This window comes from Castor canadensis, chromosome 2 (genome assembly GCF_047511655.1).
Source record: "Castor canadensis chromosome 2, mCasCan1.hap1v2, whole genome shotgun sequence".
NCBI lineage: Eukaryota > Metazoa > Chordata > Mammalia > Rodentia > Castoridae > Castor > Castor canadensis.
The window spans coordinates 369,540-395,559 of NC_133387.1; the positions used below are offsets into that span (position 1 = coordinate 369,540).

Genomic DNA, 26,020 nt, shown 5'->3' on the forward strand with positions numbered 1-26,020 from the left:
AAGATGCAGAATAATGTTCTTAATGGGCCATTTCTTTCAGCATGCTTAACAAAGCCCAGACCTAAACATACCATATGTGATCTGGGGAAGGAACAACAGGCAGGTGAGTGAGAAGTCAGTGGCAAAGTCTAAGTAGCACAGATAGCGTTATTCACTGTAAAAGTTGCTGTATGTTTAAAAATGCTCATAATGAAACATTGGGGGAAATTAGAAAGCTTTGGTCTAGGTAAAGAGGCGTTATAAACAGTAGAATGTGCTGGGCACCAGTGGTTCACACCTGTAATCCTAGCTACTTAGGAGGATACCATTCAAGGCCAGCCTAGGCAAATAATTCATGAGACCCCCATCTCAAAAATAATCAAAACAAAGTGGACTGGAGGTGTGGCTCAAGCTGTAGAGTGCCTGCTTTGCAAGTGCAGACAGAGCCCTGAGTTCAAACCCCAGTTCTACCAAAAAAAAAAAAAAAAAAAAAAAGAACAGCAGCAGAATGTAGCCTGGGGACCTCCCTCCCAATCGTTACCTTGCTCTGATTTTCGAGGGTGTGAACACCCTGTGTGGCTGAGTAGAGAAGCCTGTGGCTTTAGATGCCTTATACACAGGGGCAGACAGGCACTGCTTACAACTGCTAAGAAACTGACTGACATCCTGACCCAGAAGGAGGCTGTGGGCTTCAGGTAAGAGCAAGCATCAGAATGGCTGCAAGAAAAGGCCTTGGGCAGAGGTCATGCAGGCTCTGGGACTCTAACAACCTGTCCCTACCACAGACCTTTTCTGGCTTTAATCCAGTTGTTTGGGGCTCATACAATAAACACATGTGTGCTTTTATGGCCATCAACTGTGTGTATTCACATCAGCAGACCCAAAGTCCCGAGCACTGGCTGAAAATCCAGCCTTTCCATGCAGGTCTGAATCTTCCCTGACCTCCTGAGCAGACCTGCTTCCGAATAAAGGAAGCATCTCCAAGACACAGGACAGCAAACTCACAACAGTTTGACATTCTTTGAAAGCAGAGCAGCAAAGGCCACAAGTGAGAGCAAAAGTCACTAAATGGCATCTGGTAAAACATTAAATGATTACAGCAATGATGTCAGTACATATGAAAGGAAATTAGATCCTCTATAATCAATACTCACGTATTTTTATTCTGGTTCTGATTTTCTGCAAACTTATACTACCAATTCTGGTTGAAACTAACTTTTATAAGTTGTTTGCCTAATTTCTGTTTTAAAGTGTCAGCCTTTTTAATTAAACTTCAAACTTTCATGATAGATTTCATCTATTAAAACGACATTTACAGCTGGGTGCTGCGTAATGCACCTGTGTTCCCAGCTCCTAAAGAGGCTAAGGAGCTCAAGACCAGCTAGGCAACATAGCAAAACCTGTCTTAAAAAAAAAAGTATACTCATGACATAACCAAAAGACCCGAGTTCACATTTCTTAAAAGACCAATAATCTCCCTCTACTGATCACACAGCATAGACTTGAAACACATTTTTAGCAACATTGCTTGTGATGGTTCATCTTGATTGTCACTTGATTGTCTTGAGAGCTGCTTAAGAGATTAGTAAAGCTCATCTCTAGGTGTGTCTGTGAGGTGTTTCCAGAGAGGATTCACTAAGGATAAAAGGTCCACCCTAAATGTGCGCCTGGATAGAACAAGACAGAGAAGGAGAAAACCTGCAGGGCAGGCATTTGCTGCCAGCTTCCCAAGCACTGTAAAGTGAGCTGCTCTGCTCCACCACACCTTCCTACATGATAGACTGAAACCTCTAAAACTGTGAGCAAAAGAATCACTCTCCCTTCAGCTGTTTCTGTCAGGTGTGACCAACAGCAACTATAAGGCAACAATGTTAACACTATCTGGCTAGATTTAGATACAACTTGTTCTCTGGAATGTTGACCTCAGGATGACATAAATACAATCAGGCATGGAGAATGATACCTTGGAATCCCTCTTCTTGTGCTCTTCTTTTGATGATCTCTCTCTCCTATCCGTGCTACTTCGGTGCCTGTCATCATCGAGACGAAGGCCTTCTTTGTGCCGTTTTTCCCTGTGTCTCTCTTCCCCATCCTTGGCAGTGAGTGAGCTCCCCTTTTCTTTTGAATGTTTTTCTCTTTTCTCCCTTGTGCTGCTTTTCTCTCCATGTTTCTTTTCTCGATCTGCTTCTCGTGCCTTCCTGTGTTTTCGTTCACCTTCTTCTTTATAAAGCCAGAACTTGAGAGGATTGTCTTTGCTGTCACCATACTGCAGCTTTGAAACACAACAGACAAAACATGTGTGAGCAAATCACAGATGAACATGTCTTCCATTCATACGTGTTATGAGGAGAAAGCAGGGGAAATGACACGCCCACCACTCCCCCTTCACTCCTCTATCCTGAGGTCAGGTTTTCCCCAAAACCTAACCCATTGTGTTTCTGGAAAGAGAAAACTCCCTATTCACACCACTGCTGGTCACTCAGCCCTACAATGTAACAGAGACACCAAAGCCCAGCTGCCTTCACTCCAATGTGAAGACAAGATCCAAATTCCTCAGTGCACTGGTTTGGCTCCTGAATGTCCCCAGAAGCCCATGTCTTAAAGGCCTGGTGGTACTGCTGGGAGATGCTGTGGACCTGCAAGAGGCAGGCCTCGTGGGAGGTCCTTAGGTCACTGAGGCATGCCCTCAAGGGGACCCTGATCTTATCCTCTTCCTCTTTCTCTCTGTTCCCTGCCTTGGGCTGGGAGTGGTTGGCTCCACCATGCACTCCTACAATATACCACCTTTCCACAGGCCCCAATGGGGCCAATGTGTCGTGGACTGAAACCTCCAGAACTGTGAATGCTTTATAAATTCGTATCTTGCGTATTCCTTTACTGTGACAGAAAGATGACTCATAGACTCAGCAAAGCAAGTACAGCATTCACCACACGGTCCCTCATCACCATCTGGTCATTCCTCCTCCATCACATTCCTATTCTTGCCCTGTGCCCCTCAGTTCTACAGCCCTGCAGTTCCTCTGTGATGTCTGTGGCTCTTCCAGGAAGGTGTCTCTTTGATAAGGATGACGGCACTATGCAGCTACTCTCCTGTAATGAATATAGAATCTCTCCCTCACATGCCCACCAGGTGGAGTCTTGAAGACAAGGGACCCTTAATCATCTCCACATCCCCAAACCACTGTGGAGGCTCTGTAAACTGGAGACACCCAAGCCATGGAGGCTCCATAAGCAACTAGAGACCCCTCTGCAAGCCATACCACAACCATCATGATCAGTGCTCTGGCTCAGGCTCAGTTCTAGGAGCGGGGCAGCCCGATCAGACCCCAGGACATACCTGACCTGATCCCTCCCATAGGGTCCCCTCTGCTCATCCCAGCAAGGGCCCCTAGACTCAGTCCACACCCCTTCCTCATGTCTTGTTCCCTGTGATCCTTTTGCCCCTTCTGGGACCCCAAAAGTCTCCTTCATCTCCTTCCCTCAGCTCTCCCTACCTAGCCCACCCTGATCATCTTTGACGTGGTAATCTCCTAAAGAAAAAGAATGTTCTGGCCAAGCTCTAAAAAGTCAGGTACTGATTCAGATCATTGCCAAAATAAATGCTTTCAAAAAGCAAAACAAAACAATTTACAGACCCAGGAGAAAACACAGACAACTACCTGTGTAACTCAGGAGTGAGGACAGGGCTCTCCAAGAACGCCATCAACAAGAGGACACACTTGTCTGCCTCACAGTATGCTCTCACAAAATAAAGATCCCACAAGTCAAATTCAAAACAGCCTTCTACAGTGTGCTTAAAAGCCAGTAAGACAAGTCACTAGAAAGTAAGCAAGTTAACATAGGAGGTAATTAACAAAAGGGCAGTAAATTCTTCTGAGAAAAATCCCAGGATTGGTGTGGTGGCTCATGCCCATAATGCCAGCTACAATGGAGGAAGAACAGAACTGAGTTGGTGGCCCCAGGCAAAAAAAAAAAAAAACCTGAGACAGAACAGAAATGCAAATCAAAACACCACTAAGATTTCATCTCACCCCAGTCAGAATCACAGTTATCAAAAAAAAAAAAACCAAAAAAAAAAACAGTAACAAATGCATGGGATGGAGAACCCTAACACACTGTTGAAGGGAAGGTAAATTAGTACAACCACTCTGAAAGTAAAAAAAAAACCTAAAAATAGAACTACTTTATGACCCTACTAAACCACTCCTGGGCATATATCTGAAGGAGTGTTGTCAGCATACAATAGAGAACCTGCACCCATGTTTACTGCAGCACTATTCACAACAGCCAAGCCGTGTGGCATCAGTCTAGGTGCCCAAGAACCAATAAGTGGAGAAGAAAAATGGAGTAGTAGTCAGACACAAAGAAGAATGAAATCATGTCACTTGTAGGAAAATGGATAGAACTGGAGATTATCATGTTCAGTAAAATAAGCCAAGCTCTAAAAGCCAAATATCACACATTCTCACTCATATGCAGAATCTTGACCTAAAATATTACTACTACTACTACTACTAATAATAATAATAATGATAATGGGATATGAGTATAAAAGGGGACTATTGTAGGAAGGACCTGTAGGTGCAAGAAGAGGAACTGCAGTGGGGTGGTGTGACTGAAGTACATTAAATATACATATAAAAATGGCATAATGAAATCCACTAAACACTATTTGAAAAGGGAGGAGAAGAGAAGGATTGAGGGCAGTACAACAGGGGAGGTAAATTTGATCAAAGCACATTGTACTCATCCATGGAAATATCACAATGAAACCCCTTTGAACAACTAGTATATGCTAATAAAAAATCATGAGACCCTACCTAAAAAATAACTGCAGCAAAAAGAACTGGGGCATGGCTCAAGTGGTACAGCATCTGCATAGCAAGTGCGAGGCCCTGAGTTCAAACCCCAATACCACCAAAAAGGGCAAAAACAAAAGGAAAATGCCCAGAGGGGGCAGCTGTGCAGGAGGATAGCTTGTCATGTTCTTCAGCACACAGAATAGCTAAGGTTGGCAACAAAAGAATATTTCAAAGTGCCAGTGAGAGGGTTTTCAATATTCCTAACACAGTGAAATGATAAATACCTAAGGTGATGGATGTGCCAAATGTCATTCTGGTCACTGCACACTGTATGTCACACTGTGCTCTGTAAGTATGGGCAACTACTAGGTGTCAATTAAAAATCAAAAGTATGTTTCAGGGCTGTACAAAGCCTGCCTGGCAAGCACAAGCCCTAAGCTCAACCCCAGTACCACCACCACCACCAAAAAAAAAAAAAAAAAAAAAATTCTGAAATTTCATTATCTTCTGAATCAAATTAACAAGATTGAAAATGATGAATAGTGCCCAATTCCTGCCTAGGAGATAGGGAATGACAGTCTAATGGTATAATTTGGATGGAAAGCAAATGGGGCAAGTTTACACTTACTTTGATCTACCAAGTTCATTTCTGGAAATTAATCATAAGCAAATAATTATGAATAAATGTAAAAAGTTTACCCTATGGATGTCTTTATAATAAAAATTTCAAACCTAAGTGTTCAAAGCAGCAGACATGTCAAGAGAACTGATACATCTGTATCACTGAATATGAAAATACCATAAAGAAACATGGTAACTCAGGTAAACACTCAAGATGTATTCATTTAAACTGTTATAAAGCAATAAAAGTCCAACTTAAGAAAAAATTATATATCCATGTACACACTTATATATAAACTTGGTAGGATACATATCTAAATTTTTCATTAATAACCTTTGGGTGGGAAATAGCTTTTATTTTCGCATTTTTATTTGTATCTCTTAAACTTTCTAAAATAACCAAGGCTTTCCCTTAGGATTAGAAACAACCTGGGCAGTGAGAGGAGAAAACCCGAGCACCGTGTGCACATAACAGGACTCAGCATGCTGCATCAGCACCCTTCTCAGCAGACTCCACAGCAGCACCTGGTGATCGGATGACCGCAGCGCAAGTCCTCTTGGCCTAGCCTCCGTACCTTTCTTTCTCGGTATCGTCTCTCCCTGTCTTCATCTCCTCTTTCAGAATCTTCATCCCTCCTTTCTTTCTCTTCAATTCGTACTTTACTTACTAAAAACAACAAAAAAACATTTTTAATATTCCCAAATTTTATCAAAAAAATCTAGCACCTTGCTATAGACTTTACTTGCAAGTATTATGTTTACTAACATGTATGTTAAACATACTCTCCAAACCTGAGAGTGACAAGCTGCAGGCTCTAAACTTAAGATGGAATAAAGAGGGGGATAAAAAGGCAATCTAGGAAATACATAATTAATTCTTCCCCTCTCCCAGTTCACTTCTGCAGCAAGCTGGCAAATGTGTGAGCAACCCTGGAAATCAAGAGGGTGCTAGCCCCAACACAGTGCCCGCAGGGCTTCTGTGCTCCAAAACAGAGAGGGTCACATGGGGAGCAGAGTTGGCTGAGAAGAAAACCCAGCCAGGGGCCAATGTCCCAACCAGCTGTGAACCCCCAAGGACATCCCTGCTAGAGGTGGCTGAGGAAACAGCACAGCTCCTTCAGCCTTCTGGCATCCCCACTACAGAGCAAACAGAGAAGACATGAGGGCCAAACAACTGAGGAAGCCAAGTGAAGTGCAGTCACCCCACTGGCAAGAAGCAGAGGCATTGGCTGTGGGGGTGGCAGACAGGGCTGGGTGGACCAGAATCACCCTGGTACTGTGACTCCTTGCAAAGCATCACCAAACAAGGAAAACCAGCTTCCACCTCTGCATCTGCATAAGCAACAGGTCAGTAGCTTGCAGTTAGGAAAACTGGACCCTTCAGCACACTATGCCTGTGCTAAAATAGCACGCTGAGCCCTGTTAATGCATACAACTACTACATGGTAATCAAAAAGAAACTATTTATAGAGCATTTTGTTAGCCAGCATGGTGGTGCATACCCGTAATCCCAGCTATCAGGAAGCTGAGGTGGGAGAATCATGAGTCAGAGCCTAGGCTGCACTGTTTTGAGATTGGATCACAAAAACAAAACACTTTTTTAAAGTATACTGTTAGAAGGAGGAGAAGAGAAAATCAAAAGATGAGAGCAAAATTAAAATAAAACACTCAGGGATCACTGAGACAAAGTTCATCCATTCAGAAAGTATCCACTGACCACTGCTCACTCTGCTGGGAGCCCGGGACACAGAGGAAGGGTCAGGTTCTAGGCGTACTGCAGAGGTATAGCCCACGGATTCTCCAAGAAACGGAAAGAGAAAGTGCACGGTCAGAACAGTCCCTGTTTTCTGACCTGAGGAGCAGAAGGATGTATTGCCAGCTGAGATGAGGACACTGCAGCAAGGAGGCTACCAGAAGTTCAACGTGGGTTGAACAGCAGACATCGCAGTATAGGGAGATGCACAGCCTGAGACTCAGGAATGAGGCCCAAGGAATTAAAACTTGGAAATCTAATGGGTAAGTGCTATTTAAAACCATGACACTGGAACCAGTCAGGGCAGGAGGAAGGTAGCTGGAGAAGGGGTCCCAGGACCAAGCTCCATTACCCATGGAGATGCAGAAGGAAAAGGGGTGAGGAAACAGGCCTACGAACGAGGACAGAAAGAAAGTCAAAGAGTTTAATTACATAATTAGTCTTTCCAGCACAATGTATCTTAAATAATGGATTGCAAAATAAGGGCAAAAAAGAAAGTGATCTGAGAAAGATTTTATTAGAAATAAAAAGGAACATCAAAACGAGAACTGTGTACACTGAGCCAGTGCAGACTGAGCCAGGCCCACCAGCCAACCCTCTGCTGAAGCCAAGAGTTACAGCTCATTATTCTAATGAGCTCCTTTCACCTCTGCTGGCTAATTTGAATGTGTATGACATATGTATAACCGGTACAACCAAAACATAGTGAAGAAACTTCCATTTAGCAGAAAATGTATACATCTTTACCTTAGAATTCCTATGAATTTGTACAAATAATACTTGAAATACCACTGAAAACAAATACTTGAATATTGCTTAATATCTTTTATCAAAGAGAATTATTTTTGTTTATACAGAAGAGGACTAACATTTACTGAGCTACTAAACCTAAACTACGTTTTGGCAGGACACCAGGGATGCTCACCTATAATCCTAGCTACCTGGGAGGCAGAGATCAGGAGGATCACGGTTAGAAGCCAGCCTGAGCAAATAAACCCAACACACACAAACACACACACACACACACACACACTCCAAAAAAAAAAACCAGGGTTGGTGGAGTGGCTCAAGTGGTAGAGAGCCCTGAAGTTCCAACTCCAATACTGCCAAATAAATAAATAACATTTCAAAGGGAAAACTTATCAAATACTGGGAAAACTGTTCCTTCATTGACTAAATAATTATTTAAAATATCAAAGTAGCAAACACAAAGAGAGAGAGAGAGAGAATAGGGGCCTGGGAATTCAAATCCAAAGCTAAAACATTCATGAAAACTCTAAGAGAAAGCAAAATGATGACTGAACCCACGTAAAAAGGAAAATGGTCTAAACAGTAAGGACTTTTAGAAGCAATACAGCTGACAAGATGCTAACACAGCTTGGCAACCCTCGTACTGGTACACAGCCAGAGACACACCTGAGTGGCTCTTCTTCTCCACCCGGTCTGGCAGCTGCCGATCGCACGCCTCCCGGCCCAGGAGGTTGTGGTAGGTGGTGGTCTGCCGGAGCTCCTCTTTCCTCGCCCTCCTGTCCTTCTCTTTTTCCCTGTCCTTTCCTCGACTGTAAGACTTTTCTGCATCTTGTTCCCGATACTTCTCTTTCAACTTTTCTTTTTCCCGGTCTTTTGTATCTTTTCTCCTTTCCCTGTGCTTATCTCGGTCTCTCTCTCCACGAGGATTCTCCTTAGAGGTGTGTGGGTCTCTCTCACCCATCCTTTCTCTGTGCCGGACATCCCGGTCTGGGTCCCTGTACTTGTGCTCTTTGCATTCGATGAGATCCACATCTGACTCCTTGTGCAGCTTCTTTTCTCTGTGCTTCTTCTCTTCCTTGGGACTGCCTGATTGAACAGCCTAAAACAACAAAAAGGTGTTCCTTGACCAGGAAAGCACATTTTCTCTAACTTTGACTATCTGGGAAATCATATTCATCTGAAGAACCTTTTAACACTGACCCCAAGTGCTTTCCAGTCCCAGCAGGATGTGGGGAAAAAGGGTGAATATTCTTAGAATACTAATATGCTGGAGTCACACTTAGCAGTCCTATAACTGCTGACTGGCACCCATGTGTCAGAGACAGCCATGTTCACTGGCAAATCAAATTTTAAAAAATGCATGGAGGCTGGAGATAGGCTAGGATGGAGCCCAGTGGTAGAGCACTTGCCTAGCATACACAGACTCTGGGTTTAATCCCCAGCACTGCAAAAAATGAAATACTAGCCAATGGTTCACACCTATAATTCTAGCTACTCAAGAGACAGAGATGAGGAGGCTCATGGTTCAAAAGCCAGCCCAGGCAAATAGTTCAGGAGACACTATCTCGAAAAAACACCCCAAAAAAAGGAGTTGGCAGAGTACCTCAAGTTGTAGAGTGCCTGCCTATCAAGAATGAGGTCCCAATTTCAAACCCCAATTACTGCCAAAAAAGGAAGGAAGGAGGGAAGAAAGGAGGGAGGGAAGGAAGAAAAGAAGGAAGGAAGGAGGGACGGAGGGAGGGAAAGAGGGAGGGAGGAGGGAAGGAAGGAAGGAGGAAAGGAGGAATTGAAGGAGGGAAGAAGGGAGGGAGGGAAGAAATAGTACGTGTAGCAGAGAGATAATGAAGCTGCATTTTAAAGTTGCTGAGACATGAACAGCCTTGGTGCTATATACAGAGCAAGACCTTACTATAAAACTCTTTGGAGGACTTGGTCTCAATCCCTAAGCCCCTCTCCCAACCCCTGAAACTAAGAACTGCATGCCCAGAAAGGCACAGGTATATCTTAAACCATGGCAGGGCCCAGGAGCTGGTGGGCATGTCAGGCTGGATGACAAACAGGTCACGTTTCATCTTTGAGTCAAAATATCTGAAATGCACCTCATGGAATCAAAGTTGTGCAGTGGTGTGCACCAGGTAAAACCGTCCAAGAAAGCCATAATGGGTGCCATCTGGATCCCAATTTAAGTCTCTAAAATAATTACCCAAAGGTGTTTTCTGAGGTCCTCTGCCTTCCAAGTGTCATCTTTATTTCTTTTCTAAAAAGAAAAGTATACAGTTAGAATTTTTAAAGTTTAAAATAAAAATGCGTGAGCGCTAGTGAACTTTTACATTACACTATTTGAATCAATGGTGATTAATTTTTGATATCCTAGAAAATAATTTCTTACCTACTGCACATGTGGGAGGCTGAGGCAGGAGGATGATGAGTTCAAAGCCAGTCTAGGTTATACAGAAAGACCTTATCTAAAAAAAAAACAAATCAAAAACTATGCTTAATTTTTAAGAATGTATTCCTTTGACTACTACTAAATATTACAGAGAGAAAACAATTTATAATGGCAGCTGAACAACAGATCAAGGACAGTATTTTGTGGATTTAAGATATATTTTGTCAGATTATATTTTCCAAAATTGGCCACAGCAATCCCTCTTATCCCAAATGCTGTAGAGACAGGTGGTGTCTGTGCTCCTCCGGCTGCAGTTGGCCATCCTAGGACACAGGAACACTGTGAGAATGTGGTTCCCAACTGGCCCTCCTTGGGTTACCCACTTCAGGAACCTAGGTGTGAGGAGGAGAAGCAACCACAGGGGACAGATGCCATATGCAGACATCTGGCCAAGACCAGCCGAGGCCCCAGTTAGCACTGGTGGCCAGACTGAGAGACTCCACCTAATGAGTCACCAGACACCACCCCCAAAACCTACATCAGCCAGCTGAGGCCCAAGATGCCAGGGAGCAGAACTAAGCTACCTAAGCTGTGTGTTCTGCAACTCCTAGTCCAAGAATACACAAGGATAAAATAAAAATAAAAATGCTACTGGTATTTTTAGTATCTGGAAAGTACAAGTAGACAAACAGAAGAGGACTTAATGTCTAAGGCTTCCAGATTCCCCGAGTCAAGTACACAATTTGATCCCATAGTCCCATTAAGAAGGTCATTGGCTCCATTTTACAAATGAGGACACTGAGGCAAAGAGCAGCTACATACACTCATCTCTAGAGTCCTGACATAGCAAGGTGCATAGTAAAACTGGGCCAATATGGAAGAGGCCTGCCTGGGCCCACTGAGTGACATCCCAAGCTTGACCTCTGTACTGGAGAACTGTGCAGCCCCAACCTCAGGGGTCTCTCAGTCCCACAAGGGTACCTGTGCTCAGGAAATTAATGTGAGTCAACTCCCTGTATAGCTATCCTTATCTCAACCAGCAAAAACACTTGTTCCTTCCTATTATTCCTTATATTCTCTCTTCAACAAAATTAGAGATAAGGGCAAAATAGTTTTTGCTGGGTATTGAGGGGGTGGGGGGGAGAGGGAGGGGGTGGAGTGGGTGGTAAGGGAGGGAGTGGGGGCATGGGGGAGAAATGACCCAAGCCTTGTATGAACATATGAATAATAAAACAAAAAAAAAGGGTACCTGTGCTCATTCAGCAAATACTTGTTGAGCTCCAAGCAAATAAGCACCATGCAGACTGAAATAACAATGATGATCGAAACAGAAGACAAGCACCCATTTTCCAGAAACCTGCGTCCATCCCCAGCACCAGCCATCTATCACTGTGTTCACTCCTGCTTGGATCAGCTTTCTAGCATCCTCTCCATCTTTCTTCTGCGAATGATCACACCTCTACACCTCCCCTCAAGCATAGACCACATCTCTCCATTTGTCTTTTTCTTTTTATGCAGTACTAGAAGTGGAACCAAGAGCCCAGCACATGCGAGGCAAGTGCTCTCCCACTGAGCTATACCCTAGTCCAGTCACACCTCCCCAACTAATGATAACCTCCAGTGTGGAGAGGGTCTTAGTCCCCTAGGACTACAGCACCTCACAACCACCAGCCATGAGGGCTGGTGATGCAGCTCAGTGTAGAGAATATATACAAGGCCCTGTGTTTGATCCTCAGCACCACAAAGATAAAGATCAGCCAGGAATGAGGGTACAAACCTGTAATGCTAGCTACTCAGGAGGCGAAGATAGGAAAACTCAGTCCAAGGCCAGCCCAAGCAAAAGTGCAAGACCCCATCTAAATATGCAAACTAAAGCAAAATGCCTAGCAAGTGCAAGGCCCTAAGTTCAAACCCCAGTATCAAAAACAAGGTGTTGTAGTAGTTCCACTAATTCTCCACCCATTCTCCTTCCCAGGAATGTGTGCCAGGTTCAAAGCCTCACTTCTAGAGAGAGCTGGGTGAAAGATGCTATGTGACTTCCCAGTGAGTTGAGCATAGGCTCCTTAGAGGTAGAGGCTCAGCTTCTCCTTCTGTGGTACCCCTTCTACCCTGACACAGCCACTAACTGCCCAGAAAGCGTACCCTTTGCCACCTGTAACTCAGCCCATCTCCCCAGGCAAGTGTACGATAAAAGTAGTCTCAACTAAGGAGAACCAACCAAGGACGGTTTCCTGTGAAGAACAAGACAGTGTTTATCCTTACTTTAACTTTCCCCTTAAGAGAAACACATGGTTTGGGGTTGGAAACTGACTCTCCCTGAGGTACTGGGGAGGAGTCTAGATATTGTGAGACCCTGTTAATAATGATGATAAGCCTTTATGGTGAGCACCTTTTATACTTTTTCCTTTGAGTGTGCTGGGATGTTGGGGGATGGGGTGATCTGACTCCCTAACTGACAGCTGCAACCCTTTGATAGTGCCCTGGCTGCCTTGTGCCAAGGACTGTCAGCCAGGCAGCTGGTAGTCCTCATGCCAGCACTAGCTGCAATAAACCCTCCATGTACACCTGGGGGAAACTGTGCTGGGGCATGACTCCAATTCCTGAAGACACTGTCCAGCATATGGATTGTGCTGGACTTCTTTTCATCATGGCCTCAGTGAATTCTAGATGATCCTGCAGCCATTTCCTCCCAGGTCAGGGAGGGAGCACTTCCTTGATAGCCCAACAGAAGACCTGTGATTGGTATAAACACTGTCCTTCATTTGCACAAGGGGACTGCCATTATTGGTGCAGACAACCTTGCCACACCCTTTTCTGACTAGATAAGCAGGTTTGTTCAGCTTACTTGAGTCAGCCTAGAAACACCCTCCTGTGCTGCAGCATTAGGCCTAATGAAGACTTCTCTAGAGTGGTCTTCTTTGCCTATGTTTGATTTTTATCACCAGTAGGGTGGCTGGGTTGGTAACAGGAAGAAAAGACAGGAAAAGTAGTGGCAGAGGAGTCAGCAGTGGGGGGCACAGCCAGAACCATCCTTCCAGGGTCAGTGACAGGAGCAGTGCTGATGTTGGCGGTGGCAGCATCAGAGCAGACAGCAGCTAATTAGACCTGAAAGCAGACAATCAGAGCCGCCAGCAGTGACAAGGAGAGCCAAAGAGAAGAAAGTGTGGACCCTGGCTGTGGGAAGAGAGTTGTAGCACTTGCCACCACTGTGGGCAGGCTGCCTAATGCTCTGGGCCCCAAGCCCCTAAGCGTGAGAACTGTGACACTTGCTGTAGCTGAGAGCTGTCAAGGGCCTGGCCCAACCTGGAGGCAAGGGAGCTGCAACCCTAAAGGGCAGCACCCACCAAGTGTCTGGAGTAGCTGGAGGAGCTTCTCCACCTACCCACAATGCCTATCCCTGTCCAGATAGAACAGAAGGATCCAGTGAGCCAGTTCGTAACATAAGCAGCACTGCCTTAAAGGTGTAAGTAGCAGAAGAGTTTCTTAAGTGTATTCAATGAAAAGCAGAAATAGTGTAAATGAAACTGAGTAAATCACTAAAAATCTTCCTGGTTATGTGACATAACACCAAATAGAAATAATTAAAAAATAATGAGTTGAAAGAACCTAAAAAAATAATCTAACTGTGGCAGGAAGGCAGGGAGGGGGAAGGGAGATTGTTGGAGCCAACGTGGCTATTTTTCTGGGATTTACTGTGTATCTAGAATCTGCCTTGAATTCCCTACTCTGGGGGCCACAAGCAGCTTTCTGAAAGCTCAAAAGTGTCACAGACCTTCAGCTAGGCTCTGCAAGGTTTCATATAACTGTGACCAGTCTGTAGGGGGGGGTAGAGGAGAAATTCTGTACCAGCTTGTTTCTCTACAACTGGTTTCTCTATAACTGGTGGTCTTTCTGACCACCTGTGAACCATCTACTGCAAAAAAAACCCTGGTTACATAAACCATCTGGGGGGTGTTTATATAACTCATCTTCTGACACTGATCGGGGCTCAGGGCTTTGAGAAATTATCTCCCCTGAGTCCACCAGTGTAATAAAAATTCCTGCTTCCTGCAAAGTAGTCTCAGTGACTTTGTTCCCCTTGCCATTTCCCACAATAAGATAATGAGTGCTACAGCGAAACAAAGGAAAACCAGAGTTGGGGAATGTTACCTGGAGACCAGTGAAGGGTCACCTCCCCCTGAGGTTACAGTGGCCAATGAAGTGACATATGATTGTGTGTGGGACAAGCTGCATACATAATTCACTTCTGTAACCTACTCTCAGTGGTATATAAGGAAAGCTCCCTTTGTTCTCAGGGCTCAGCCTTTGGACCCAAGTCCTCTAAGTTGGTGCCGGCTTATTTAATAAACTTGCACCCAAAAGCTTTGGTGCCCTCTCAGTCTCTGTCTGAGCCTCCCGCAACATTTCTGGGGACTCGTCCAGGATTTGGAAGGTGGTGTTTTCACCTCTTTGTCACTGGCTCAGCATCCCCAGCCTGCCAGGAGGGCTGCCCCTGCCAGGCGCCATCAGACTATGTCGATCCAGGGGAGGGAGCCTCTTTCCCAGCAAGCTGAGGAGGTGAGTTCCAGTTGCACAAAGGAACCTGAAAGGCTCAGGAACCAACCTGGGAGCCCCGCTTATCAGACTGGGAAGAATGGGAGCTCAAATTCAAGCGTGCCTCAGGAGGCAGAATGGGGAGTCTGATCAACTCTCAAAAGGCACCCTAGTAACTGCCTTTTGGTGGGTAAAACCGTGTCTTTCAGGTTTAGGGAGCAGAGTGGAAGTACTGGGCTGTGTGAGAATTTGTGAAAATGTGAGCCTGAGATGTAGCCTGGTTATGAGGTGAGTGCAGAGTCCCAATCCACAGGTCCACGGATTTCATATGGTCTAGGGTGAGCCTTAACAGGGCCTCTGGTCCAGGGTTCATATGAGACTCACTACAGCCAAGAGACGCCTAAATCCCCACGAGAGGAGTGGCCAGAGATGGATGAAGTAAGTGGTGTCATTTGTTCTCCCATGTGCTAGAGAGGAGGACCCCTTACCTCCTCTCCACAGTCCTTAGCCCTTCTACCTTTGTCTAGATGTCTGGCAAACGGGAGGAACGGGAGGAGATCAGAGTAAGAACACCCCCCTAGAACTTTAAGAGGGGATTTAATGGAGATTATGGGGTCAAGCTGACTCCAGGCATGCTTAGGACCTTCTGTGAAAAAGACTGGTCTACTTTTGGTGTAGGATTGCCCTTGGAGGGGTCATTAGATAAGGTTAATAGAGTTTTTAAAGTGGTTGTAGGGAAGCCTAAATTACCCAAGGGTCATGTAATGGTTCCTTACATTGACTGCTGGCAGGATGCAAGTCCTCAGTCAGCCCACATGGCTAAAGCCCTGCCTAGAGAAAGCATGTAGGGTTATGGTAGCCAGGGTGGCAGCAGATTCCAAGTACAGGAAAAAATGCAAAAAGCCAGAGAAACCCAAATTAGTGGAGTCCCTACCCCCCTTTATGTGCCACTGTACAGATTAGAAAATTTCTAGGAGCTGCAGGTTTCTGCCAGATCTGGATCCCCAATTACTCTCCCTTGGCAAAACCCCTTTATGAAGCCACAAAGGAAGAACAGGAACCCATGGTATGGGGAGAAAAAAAAGGTCTTTAAAGAAATTAAAAGGGCACTCACAAACACCTCTGCTCTGGGCCTGCCAAATGTGATGAAGCCCTCCTTCCTATACGTACATGAAAGACTGGGGACAGCTGCAGGAGTCTTGACCCAACTGCTAGGTTCCTGGCACCACCCAGTGGCCTATTTATCAAAGCAACTTGATGCAGTTTCCCGAGGCTGGCCACCTTGCCTGTGCACCCTGGCAGCCACTGCTGTCTTGGTGGCTGAAGCAGACAAACTTACTTTGTTTGAGATAAGACTCACAGTCTGAGTTTGCTACTCTGTTCTGACTCTCATAGAATATAAAGGAAATGATTGGTTAACAAACTCCCGAATGGTCAGGTATCAAAGCATGTTATGGAAAAACCCATGTATCAGACTAGAGGTTGTTAAGACTCTAAACCCAGCCACCCTATTATAGGTCAGGCCCACCGAGCATGACTGTTTAGATTATGAATGAGGTGTTCTCTAGCCGGCCAGACTTGACCAACCAGCCCATTACTCATCAGGACATTGAGTATTTCACAGATGGTAACAGCTTTGTCTGGAAAAGCACACGTTTTGCCAGGTATACAGACTCTAAATATGCCTTCACTACCATTCATGTCCATGGAGCCCTATATAAAGAAGGAGTTCATTAACTTGGAGGAAAAAGTGTTAAAAAGGGACAAAAATTCTAAAATTACTAAAAGCCATATGGGCCCCTAAGCGAGTAGCAGTCATGTAGCCAAGGGCACCAGAAAGAAGAAACAACAGCTGTTCAGGGAAACCAAAAGACTGATAGACGCCAAGCGAGCAGCCCTCACAGGAGGACAAACTTCAGCCTCATTCCTATACCCTTTATCTGAATGGGACCCATAGTATACTTCACAAGAACAGGCTTGGTTTGAGACTGAAGGAGAAAATTTTCTATCAGATGGATGGTGGAAGTTTACTGATGGCCACATTGCCATACCTGAGTCCTTGGCTCCCACATTTGTCAAGCAGTTCCATGAAGGCTGACTGAGAAAGCCCAAAATGTGGCCAGGTGCCTGCTAAAAGAAATTATCCCTTGATTCGAAATACCTGATGAGGTGGTACAGTTAATGGCTAAGAGATTAAAAATAACTTAAAAAGCTACACACGGCCTTCTGCCCCCAGAGTTCAAAAAAAATAAAATGTATAAACAGGACTCTACAAAAACTATGCCAGGAGACCCACCTACAATGGGATCAATTACTGCCCACAGCCTTGCTCAGGATGAGGTCAAGCCCCACCAAATGGACAGGTCTCTCCCCTTTTGAAATTCTTTTTGGGCGTCCATCCCCTTTAGTCAAGGCCCTGCGAGGGGACCTTAAGAAAACAGGTGACTTCACCCTGAGACAACAGATACAGGCCCTTGGGTTGACTCTCTCAGAAATCAATGACTGGGTAAGAGAGAGATTCCCTGCTATCCTAACACCTCCCATACACCTTATAAACCAGGGGGTGCTGTTTGGGTAAAGAAATAAAATGTTCAACTGCTAAAGTCCCACTGGAAAGGCCCTTTTGTTGTTGCTTTCTCCACCCCCACCGCAGTTAAAGTAGCAGAGATCATTCCCGGGATCCACCATAGCTGAGTGAAGCCAGGTTCCTTTGCATGGGAGTGCATCCCTGACCCAGCCTTACCGTACAAGATCACCCTTTCCTACAGGACCCTGCTTCCCAGGAGACCACGGACAATGAGATGTCAGCCCTGCTCTAGTCACTCCAGAAGCTGACTAGTCTAGGCAGAAGTTTGAGGAGCTGCCCATCTCACCTTTGAGGATGAGTCTATTCCACATATTCTTCTTGCTAATTTTGGTCAGCTCTCTACCTTGGGACCCCCAGGCTTTGGACTGTGACTCATGTATGCATACCATCCAAGCAGGGAGTGCTGTTACCAAAACTCTGGTTTTCCATACTTATTATTACTGTGCAGGCACCATTGCTGGGTCATGCGCCCATAACCATACCACCTACTCAGTGCGCTTTCATGATGGTCAGTATATCTGTTTCAACCGCATCTACTGCCCTCAGGAGCAATGGCTAGAGGTCCGACGCTTCACCAGCACCAGGAAGCTCACTAACCACACCAGGTTAATGACCCCAACAAAGCTGTGTCCATATACTTTGATGTGTGTGCCACAATAGCTGAAAACACTGGGCCTTGGGCAAACTGTGGGGGGCTAGCCTGGGAAAGGACCTATAGGTTAGATGACAAGTATATATGCCCAGAAGATGACAATACAACATCCGGCTGTGTGTACCATGAACAACTCTACTGCCCTTATTGGGGTTGTGCAATGTGGGTAACTTGGCTTAAAGGGGAGGTCCATACCTCACATGGAACTGCCACTCTTTAACAAAAAGGAGAAGCCACCCCTGACTGCACTCTTGGTGCCTGTAACCCTGTAAATTTCACTATTTTCAACCTCAATGAAACAGGCTGGGAAGTTGGAAAAAAAGTTTGGCATTTTAATCTATGGAAAGGGAACAGACCCCAGTACTTTGCTGCATTTTCAACTCATCATGATCACTCATGAGAGCTCCTCATACCAGGTCTTTCACTCCTTTTATGAGAAGATACAAAGTGAGTTTCTCATTTCAGTTAAAAAGGTAAGTTCGTGTTATGCTTATGGAGGAACAAATATGAAAGACCATTGGCCACGGAAGGCAAAAGAGCTAACAGCCCTTTAATGAAACCACTCTCCCTAGCCTCAGGGAGAGTATTTGGCTCCTAAAAACCTCTATTATTGGAAATAACTGTATCTCTCATACAAAAGGCCAATTCTCTACTCCAGTAGGGGATTTGGTCTGCTTGGGACAAAAGTTTTATAATGATGCTACTAGAAGACTTAGTGGCCAGGGGGGTGGGTGGGGGGGTCTCCCAATTACACAGAGCCCCACCTTACCCACTGGCTAACTCCCCTAAATTTAGAGTAAGCTAAATTAATCTCAATCTGAGTAACTGCTGTTTATAGACTGGTGATTAAAAAAAAAAAGAGTGAAGATGTTACCAACAAGATAAAAAGCTTGCCCATATCTCTGTGCAGACCTGAAAGGGATAAAGTCCCAAAAATCTATTCGGGGCTAGTTCTCAACCCTAGGTGGGTTGAAGACCTTAACAGAGACAACATTCCTTGTCTTTAGAGCATGTGTGATATTACCCTGCTTAATCCCCCTAGTACTGCAGACTTTATTAAGGTGATGCTCTTTGACCCAGAAGTGGGTCCGAGCATCAGAGGGGAAGTCAGGGAGGGGAAAGAGACATTAATGAGTGCTACAGTGAAACAAAGGAAAACCAGAGCTGGGGAATGCTACCTGGAGACCAGAGAAGGGTCACCTCACCCCAGAGGTTAGAGAGGCCAATGAAATGACATGTGATTGTGCATGGGACAAGCTGCAACACCCATTTCTGTAAACTGCTCCCAATGGTATATAAGGAAAGCTCCCTTTGTTCTCAGGAATCAGCCTTTGGACTTGAGTCCACTGAGTCCGGCTTGCTTAATAAACTTGCTTCCTGAAAGTTTTGTTGCCCTCTCAGTCTCTGTCTGAGCCCTCCTGCAACATAACCACTAAATTTTTCGTGGTCAATCACTAGATTGTGTTCCTTTTTTGTTTCATAACAACAGATGGTACAAGATGATCAGTTGTAAGTAGGGTAACTAACTTCTAGCTTCTAAACTTTATTTATTTATTTGGAGGAACTGGGGTCTGAATTCAAGGCTTCACACTTGCTAGGCAGGTGCTCTATCACTTAAGTAAAGTCCCAACACTTTTAACTGTTTTTTCTTTCAAAGAGTTAAGTGCTTGATTGACACAGAGGCTTACCTTATGACCTGTTCTAAGCATACAGATCAAATTCAACATAGTTGTGCCAAAGAGGTGACAGCCTAGGTTAGTCAGGGAACAGCAGAAAGACTCCTGGCCACCAGCTCCAAACGTAAAAAGTGAAAATGTTAGGAAATCCATCAGATTGGGTTTCTTCTTCTTCTTTTTTTGGTGGGACTGAGATTTTAACTCAGTGCTTCACTCTTGCAAAGCAGGCACTCTACCACTTGAAACACACCTTACGACTAAGTTCAGGTTATTGGCTGCTCTTCATCCTCTCTATTATCCGGCTGTAACTGATGGCACCCTGGTAGTGAAGTTGCCAGGAAGAAAACAGATTATTGACTTCAAGCATTCAATTTGAGATTATTCCCTGCAACCACCAGTTATCAATATACCATGATTTACTCGTCTGGCCCCTGGCTGTTGAACATGAGGCTGTTTCTAATATTCTACTATATAGTGAGCAGCCTTGGTTTTGGTACATGTATTTGAAATTTAGAGTCTTCATGTGGGGCTGCTATGTGAAGCAAGTGGATGCCTGAAATTCTGATAGCTGAGTCTAGTTAATAGAGGAGAAAGGAACCTCAGCCTGATTCCATTCTAGACATGGCTGATAGATTAGAAGTATGGGGAGGGCAGAGATATCAGAGGTAAACAAAGCAGGACAGGAAAATGGCAAAAACAGGACAGCAGAGAACAGAGCTGAGCTCCACTTCTGTTTGCGCAGAGGTGACTAGGGTTTAAGAGGAGAATGCAGAGAGATGGATGTCTCAAGTGAAAAATTAGCCATGGTAAATGCGGTTAGGCAAACTACATCTGCTAACTAACAAGTATCTAAGTTAGGATTCTGTCCTCCAGAGTAGAGACACAGGCCCTTCCCTTCTGAGCATCACATTTCAAAGGAATGGCCCTCAGGTGCTTAAGAAAGACACTCCTGAGCTGTAGATACAAAGACCTCTCAAAGGGTCAAGGAAGGATTCACATTTATGATGGTTTTAGTAAACTTAAGAAAAGGAGGTCAAGGACATATCCTCAGGTGTCAGCTAGAGCACACAGTAAATTATTTTGACAGCCCTAATTCCAGACTGGAATTCAAAAGACGTCTTGGTTATCCTAGGGACTCGGCCTAAGGCTGCCACAGTCATATCAAGGTTTGGTCAAGACCCTCATCACAGGGTCTTGGCTGCAGCGTTGACACCGAGAGCCTGAGCCGTTCTCAGAGAGCCCCACAAGTGGACTAGTGAACACCAACACTTGGAGAGTCCACAGCATTTACTCTAAAACATCCAGCCTTTCTAAAAACAGTAAGAAATGGTACTGCACAGTCCCTAAAAGTTAACCATTCATAGTTCATGCCAGAAGAAAAAGGGTAGAAATTTGCTGTAATCTAAGGATAGCCCAAATACACAAAAAATATATTTTTACATCTTTTAACCTATGATTAATAAATTGTATAATAATAAACTCACATTGCTGCTTAATATGTAACAGAAAAATTTAGAAATTTCAAAAACTTCACAGAGTACAAAAATTAATAAAAGTCATACACACTGTGGCAGGGCACAATGGCTCATACCTGTAATCCTAGCTAATTGGAAGGTAGAGATTGGAAGGATGGAAGTTAAGAGGTCCGCCCAGACAAAAAGTTCAAAATACCCCATCTCAACAAACAGCTGTACCTGGTGGCACGTACCTGGACAGCAGTCCAGCCCAGCCTGGGCAAAACGTGAGATCCTATCTCAAAAATAATCAAAGCAAAAGGGCTGGTACAAGTGATAGAGCACCTGCCAAGCAAGTACAAGGCCATAATTCAAACACTAGTACTGCCAAAACAAATAAAAAAATACACAGGGCAAACCATCCAATACTGAGCTTTTCCCACAGCCCTGAAGTGTTTTTAATGAGCTACTATTGAAAAGAATTCTCACCATTCTTATCCAGGGGTAAAGCCTGCAAACACACTATTAATGATTTTTTTTTATGCGATTGAGCTTTAAATTCAGGGCTTTGCATTTGTAAAGCAGGCACTCTACTACTTGAGCCACACCTCCAGTCCTTTTTTGCTCTGGTTATTTTTGGAGATGGGTCTCTCAAACTATTTGCCCAGACTGGTTTTGAACCTCGATCCTCCTGATTTCAGCCTCCCAAGTAGCAAGGATTACAGACATGAGCCACATTTAACACCCAGCTCACAATTAAGTTGTTTTTTTTTTTTTTTTTGGCGGTACTAAGGATGGAACCCAGGGCCTCCTGCATGCTAGGCAAACAAGCATTGAGCTCTATCGCCAATCCAAACTTTTTAATAATTGCTATAACTACATAAACTTGGTATGATCATAGCACAAAAAACCCCACAAAATTGCTTATATTAAAGATGCCAATTATGTGAGGGAGTAAGTACACAGAAACCACTGAAGGAAAAGCTTGTGTAAAATCAAAGTTACAATAAACAGTACCCAAAATATTCGGAAGCTTCATTGCAATAACCTTTTATCTTCCCCTTACTTTATGAAATAAACTATTCTCTTTTTTTGGCAGTACTGGTATTTGAACTCAGGGCCTCACACTTGCTAGACAGGTGCTCTACCACTCCACCAGCCCTTTATGTAATAAACTAAACAAAGAATTCTATGTAACACTATAAAAACTACATAATCATGTTCTAATGACCAGTGAGTTAACGTTCTAAAAAGTTAATGACCAACTTGCAACTGAGAGTCTAATGTAGTATCCATTACCTACCAGAACATGTCCCTTAAGGATGGGGGCAGGAGGGATGGCTCAGTGGGAGAGCACATGCATAGCATGTGCAAGGCTCTGGATTCCATTTCCAGCACTGCTAAATAAAAAATAAATAATTACGTATGCATGTGTTAAGTATCAGAATAAAATCCCATGGGGGATGAAATGAATGAAAAAAAAAAGCAGCAAACAGCCATATATGCTCAGAATAACACAGATAAAGATCCTAAATATTCTGGAAAGAAGGAAAATATTACTTACAAAGATACCTAATCACCCAAATAAACTGGCTGCTAAAATACAAAAGTAAATGCCTTCAAATTTTGAGGAAAATTATTTTGAGCCTAGAATTCTATGTTAAGCCAAACTCTTAAACAAGTATTATCAGGATAATAAAGATATTCTTAGAGTATAAAGTTTCCTTCCTACTTAGCCTTGACAAGGGGAGAAGTTTCAATAAAGCAGAAAACAGTGGATCCAAGAAATTGCAGACCTATCCTGGGCCACCCCACAAATACAGAGAGGTCCACAAGCCCTGGGAAAGATCTTCTGAGACTTCTAGCTTATATGCTACTTCTAGCTTCATATATTACAAATAATCAATAAGGTAGAAGAGGGGCCTGGGCATGGCTCAATGGCAGAGCACTTGTCTAACATCTGCAAGGCCCTGTGTTACATCCCCAGCACCAAATAAAGACAGTAATAATAGGCAAGGCCAGAACCAAGCACACACTATGTAGTAAGACCCCCCCCCCACTTTAAGGTCTGAGTCACCGGAGCTACCACAGCCACCATGGGGGCCGTTCTGGTGTGGCAGTAGCTTCGGAGACCTCAGTGCTTATGGGGCTGGAGGTGCTGCTGGTAGCACTTGCCCTCCTGTGTGGCCTGGTGGCTATCTGTGTGCTTCCCTGGCCCAGAGCTAACCATGAAGCCTCAGCTTCCCACCAGAAAGCCCTGAACCTAGTAAGCTGTTGCATGGGAGATGTCCCCTTGTCCACTTGTCTCCTGACCCCCTGCTACTGATGAGGCCTTGGTGGCCCTGCACATGACATTCCAGTTTCCCCTTCAAGAATGGCCATAGGCTTCCTCCTCGTCCTGCCTTACAAGGAGCAGTCCAGACTACCTCATCAGGAGGAAACAGGGCCTCCATTGGAACAGCAAATGGTGGGATTTAGCACTGACATGTCAAGCAGGGGCCCCACAGGCAAGTGGAGCCTGGGTACTGCTCTGCTCCCTGGCCCTACACTCAGTGTTGGAGGGGTTGGCAGCTGCAGCTGCAGCAATACCAAGCCAGGTCATGGAGCTGTCTAGCTTTGCAACTCCATAAAGGTATCTTGGCAGTCTGTGCCTGTGGCTGCCAGAGTCACCTACAGGGGCAAAAGATGGGTGACTGTAAGATCTTCTCACACCTGACACCTCCAGACATTGGGCTGGGTGCAGCTCTGGCAGTAGGTTGGGCCTCTGCACCATCTAGAGGACAAGGTGACTGACATCTTCTTGTTACCATCCTGGAAGCCCTACCCCAGGAGCTGGCCACTTCTGAGCAAAGGTTCCTCATGGATATTCTGCTCCTGGCAGTTTTGCTCTACTCACTGACCTGCTCTTTGTCCAAACCCAGAGTGCTTCAAGACAAGGGCAGGAGAGGCTAACTATCAAGTGCCCCTGCCCTCCCTCCTGGCCAGCATATGGGAAATAGGAAGGAATGGGAAAGGAGGTACTGAGGACAAAACAGTTCTCTGGTAGGTAGAGATGCAGCATCTAGGACCGTGACCCATGAGAGGGAAGTGGGCAGATGTGGGAGATGGCCAAGTCACCAGAGACACGATCAGGGACATTAGACTTGGAGCAGACCCTGTCTGCTAGGATCTGAGTTCAGATGCTACACCTAGGGATAAGAGGACACTGGGGAGGCTGAAGGCAGGCAGCCAGCTATGGGACGGTGATATGGGGAAGGCAAAGGCATAAAGTCCGTCTCCTGTTGGTTCTGGCCCATTCCAGGACTCCAGCAGTTGAAGTGGAGTCCTACTTTTCTCATCTACTTTTATGTCTATCTCCTTCTTCCCTTCTCCCACGAGACCAGTGCCCAACAGTATCTCTCTGCTAGATTTCTCTGGCCTCTCCAGTCCTGCTCATTCCTCTATTTCTTTTTTTTTTTTTTTTTTTGAGACAGAGTCTCAATGTGTTTTCCAGGATGGTCTTGAACTAATTAGGTAGCACAGAATGGCCTCTAGCTCACAATCCTCTTGCCTCGGCCTCCCAAATACTGAGATTACAAGCATACGCCACCATATCCAGCTTCATTCCTCTATTATTAAACTGCCAAATACCTCACACACACTTTCTGAAAGCACAGAAAGTGTGTGCTTTCTTAAGCCCTGTATAGCTCCTCAACGAAGGAGACCTGTTTGCTCTTATTTTGGTCACAGACTCTGGGGTGGGGTAGAAATGTTTCTGGGATAGGCTGGAGTGGGGGGAGGGGTGTATCTACCACTGCTGCACCCTCAGATACAGAAGGTAGACATGGTACCCCACGTCCAGACAGTAAACTGAGCTGCCAAAACATTTTTTTATACCTGAGGAGCCCAAGGAGGAAAGGAAATGCCCACCCCCAGGGTTATTTTAAGGGAGTGGGGGCTATGCATAGGGCCTTATTCTCTAGAATCTATTTTCCTAACTGGTCTGTTGTTCAGGCATCTTACTCAAATAAAAGATGTTTCTATAAAAGTGATAATAGAAACTAGTGGAAGCAGTGAAAGAGAGAGAGACAGAGAGAGAGAGAGGGAGGGAGGGAGAGGAGAAGGAAGGGAAGAAAAAGGAAGGGAAGGAGGAGGAGGAGCTAATGGAAAACCAACAGGCCACTTAAGAAAGACATAACCCAAATATGAAGTACACTACACTGTGGCACATAAACTGAATGTAAGAAAAGACTGTCCATTTGACCCTGTAGCAGGATCATTTCTCCTTGAGAGGCAGTTCAGGGATCCAGAACTGCATTCTCTCTACTGGTCCAGTCACTGTCTGGGGCTACAGTGAACTCTACTGACATAATCATGATGCTTCAACCTGTAAACCAGTCACAGAAACCTAGCTACAAAACAACTCATGGAGACATGAAAAGATGGTCAGGATAGTGTTAGGCTTAAGGAGAAATGGAGGGTAATTTAGAGCAGTAACTTCCTAATCTTACTTAGAGGAAAGCTAAAGGATGGTTGGGTTGATATGACATGAATTAATCAACATCAAAAGCAAGCAACAGAGCCAGGTGGTTCACGTCTATAATCCTAGCTACTCAGGAGGCAGAGAACAGGAGGATCACGGTTCGAATCCAACCCTGTCAAACAATTCGTGAGACCCTATCTCGAAAAAACTCATTAGAAAAAAAAAAGGGTTGGTGGAGTGGCTCAGGTGAAGGCCATGAGTTCAAACCCCAGTACCAAAAAAGAAAGGGAGGGAGGCATGGAGAAAAAAAAGGGAAGGAACAGAAAAGTAAGAGGGAAAGTAGATGAAAATGTATGCAAACT

The 26,020-nt window shown here is 44.7% G+C and overlaps 1 protein-coding gene and 1 pseudogene across 7 annotated transcripts in view; one reads left to right on the forward strand and one right to left on the reverse strand.

Annotated features, from left to right (window-relative positions):
• Dync2i1 (dynein 2 intermediate chain 1) overlaps positions 1-26,020 on the reverse strand; it is a 73,649-nt gene that overhangs the window by 46,624 nt on the left and 1,005 nt on the right. For 5 of the 7 annotated variants that reach the window (XR_012443219.1, XR_012443220.1, XM_074059778.1 and 2 more), the window contains exons 2-5: positions 10,109-10,162; positions 8,572-9,004; positions 5,978-6,069; positions 1,943-2,251 (exon numbers count right to left, since the gene is read on the reverse strand). Coding sequence is in view for 5 of the 7 variants with exons in the window: in XM_074059778.1 (XP_073915879.1) it covers positions 1,943-2,251; positions 5,978-6,069; positions 8,572-9,004; positions 10,109-10,162 (888 nt within the window). In the remaining 2 variants the exon portion in view is untranslated. Of the gene's footprint in view, positions 1-1,942; positions 2,252-5,977; positions 6,070-8,571; positions 9,005-10,108; positions 10,163-10,294; positions 10,371-26,020 lie in introns of those variants that run through there. The other 2 variants (XM_074059798.1, XM_074059808.1) reach the window with 2 other exon arrangements.
• On the forward strand, positions 23,340-24,195 carry LOC109700152 (zinc transporter ZIP1 pseudogene; annotated as a pseudogene).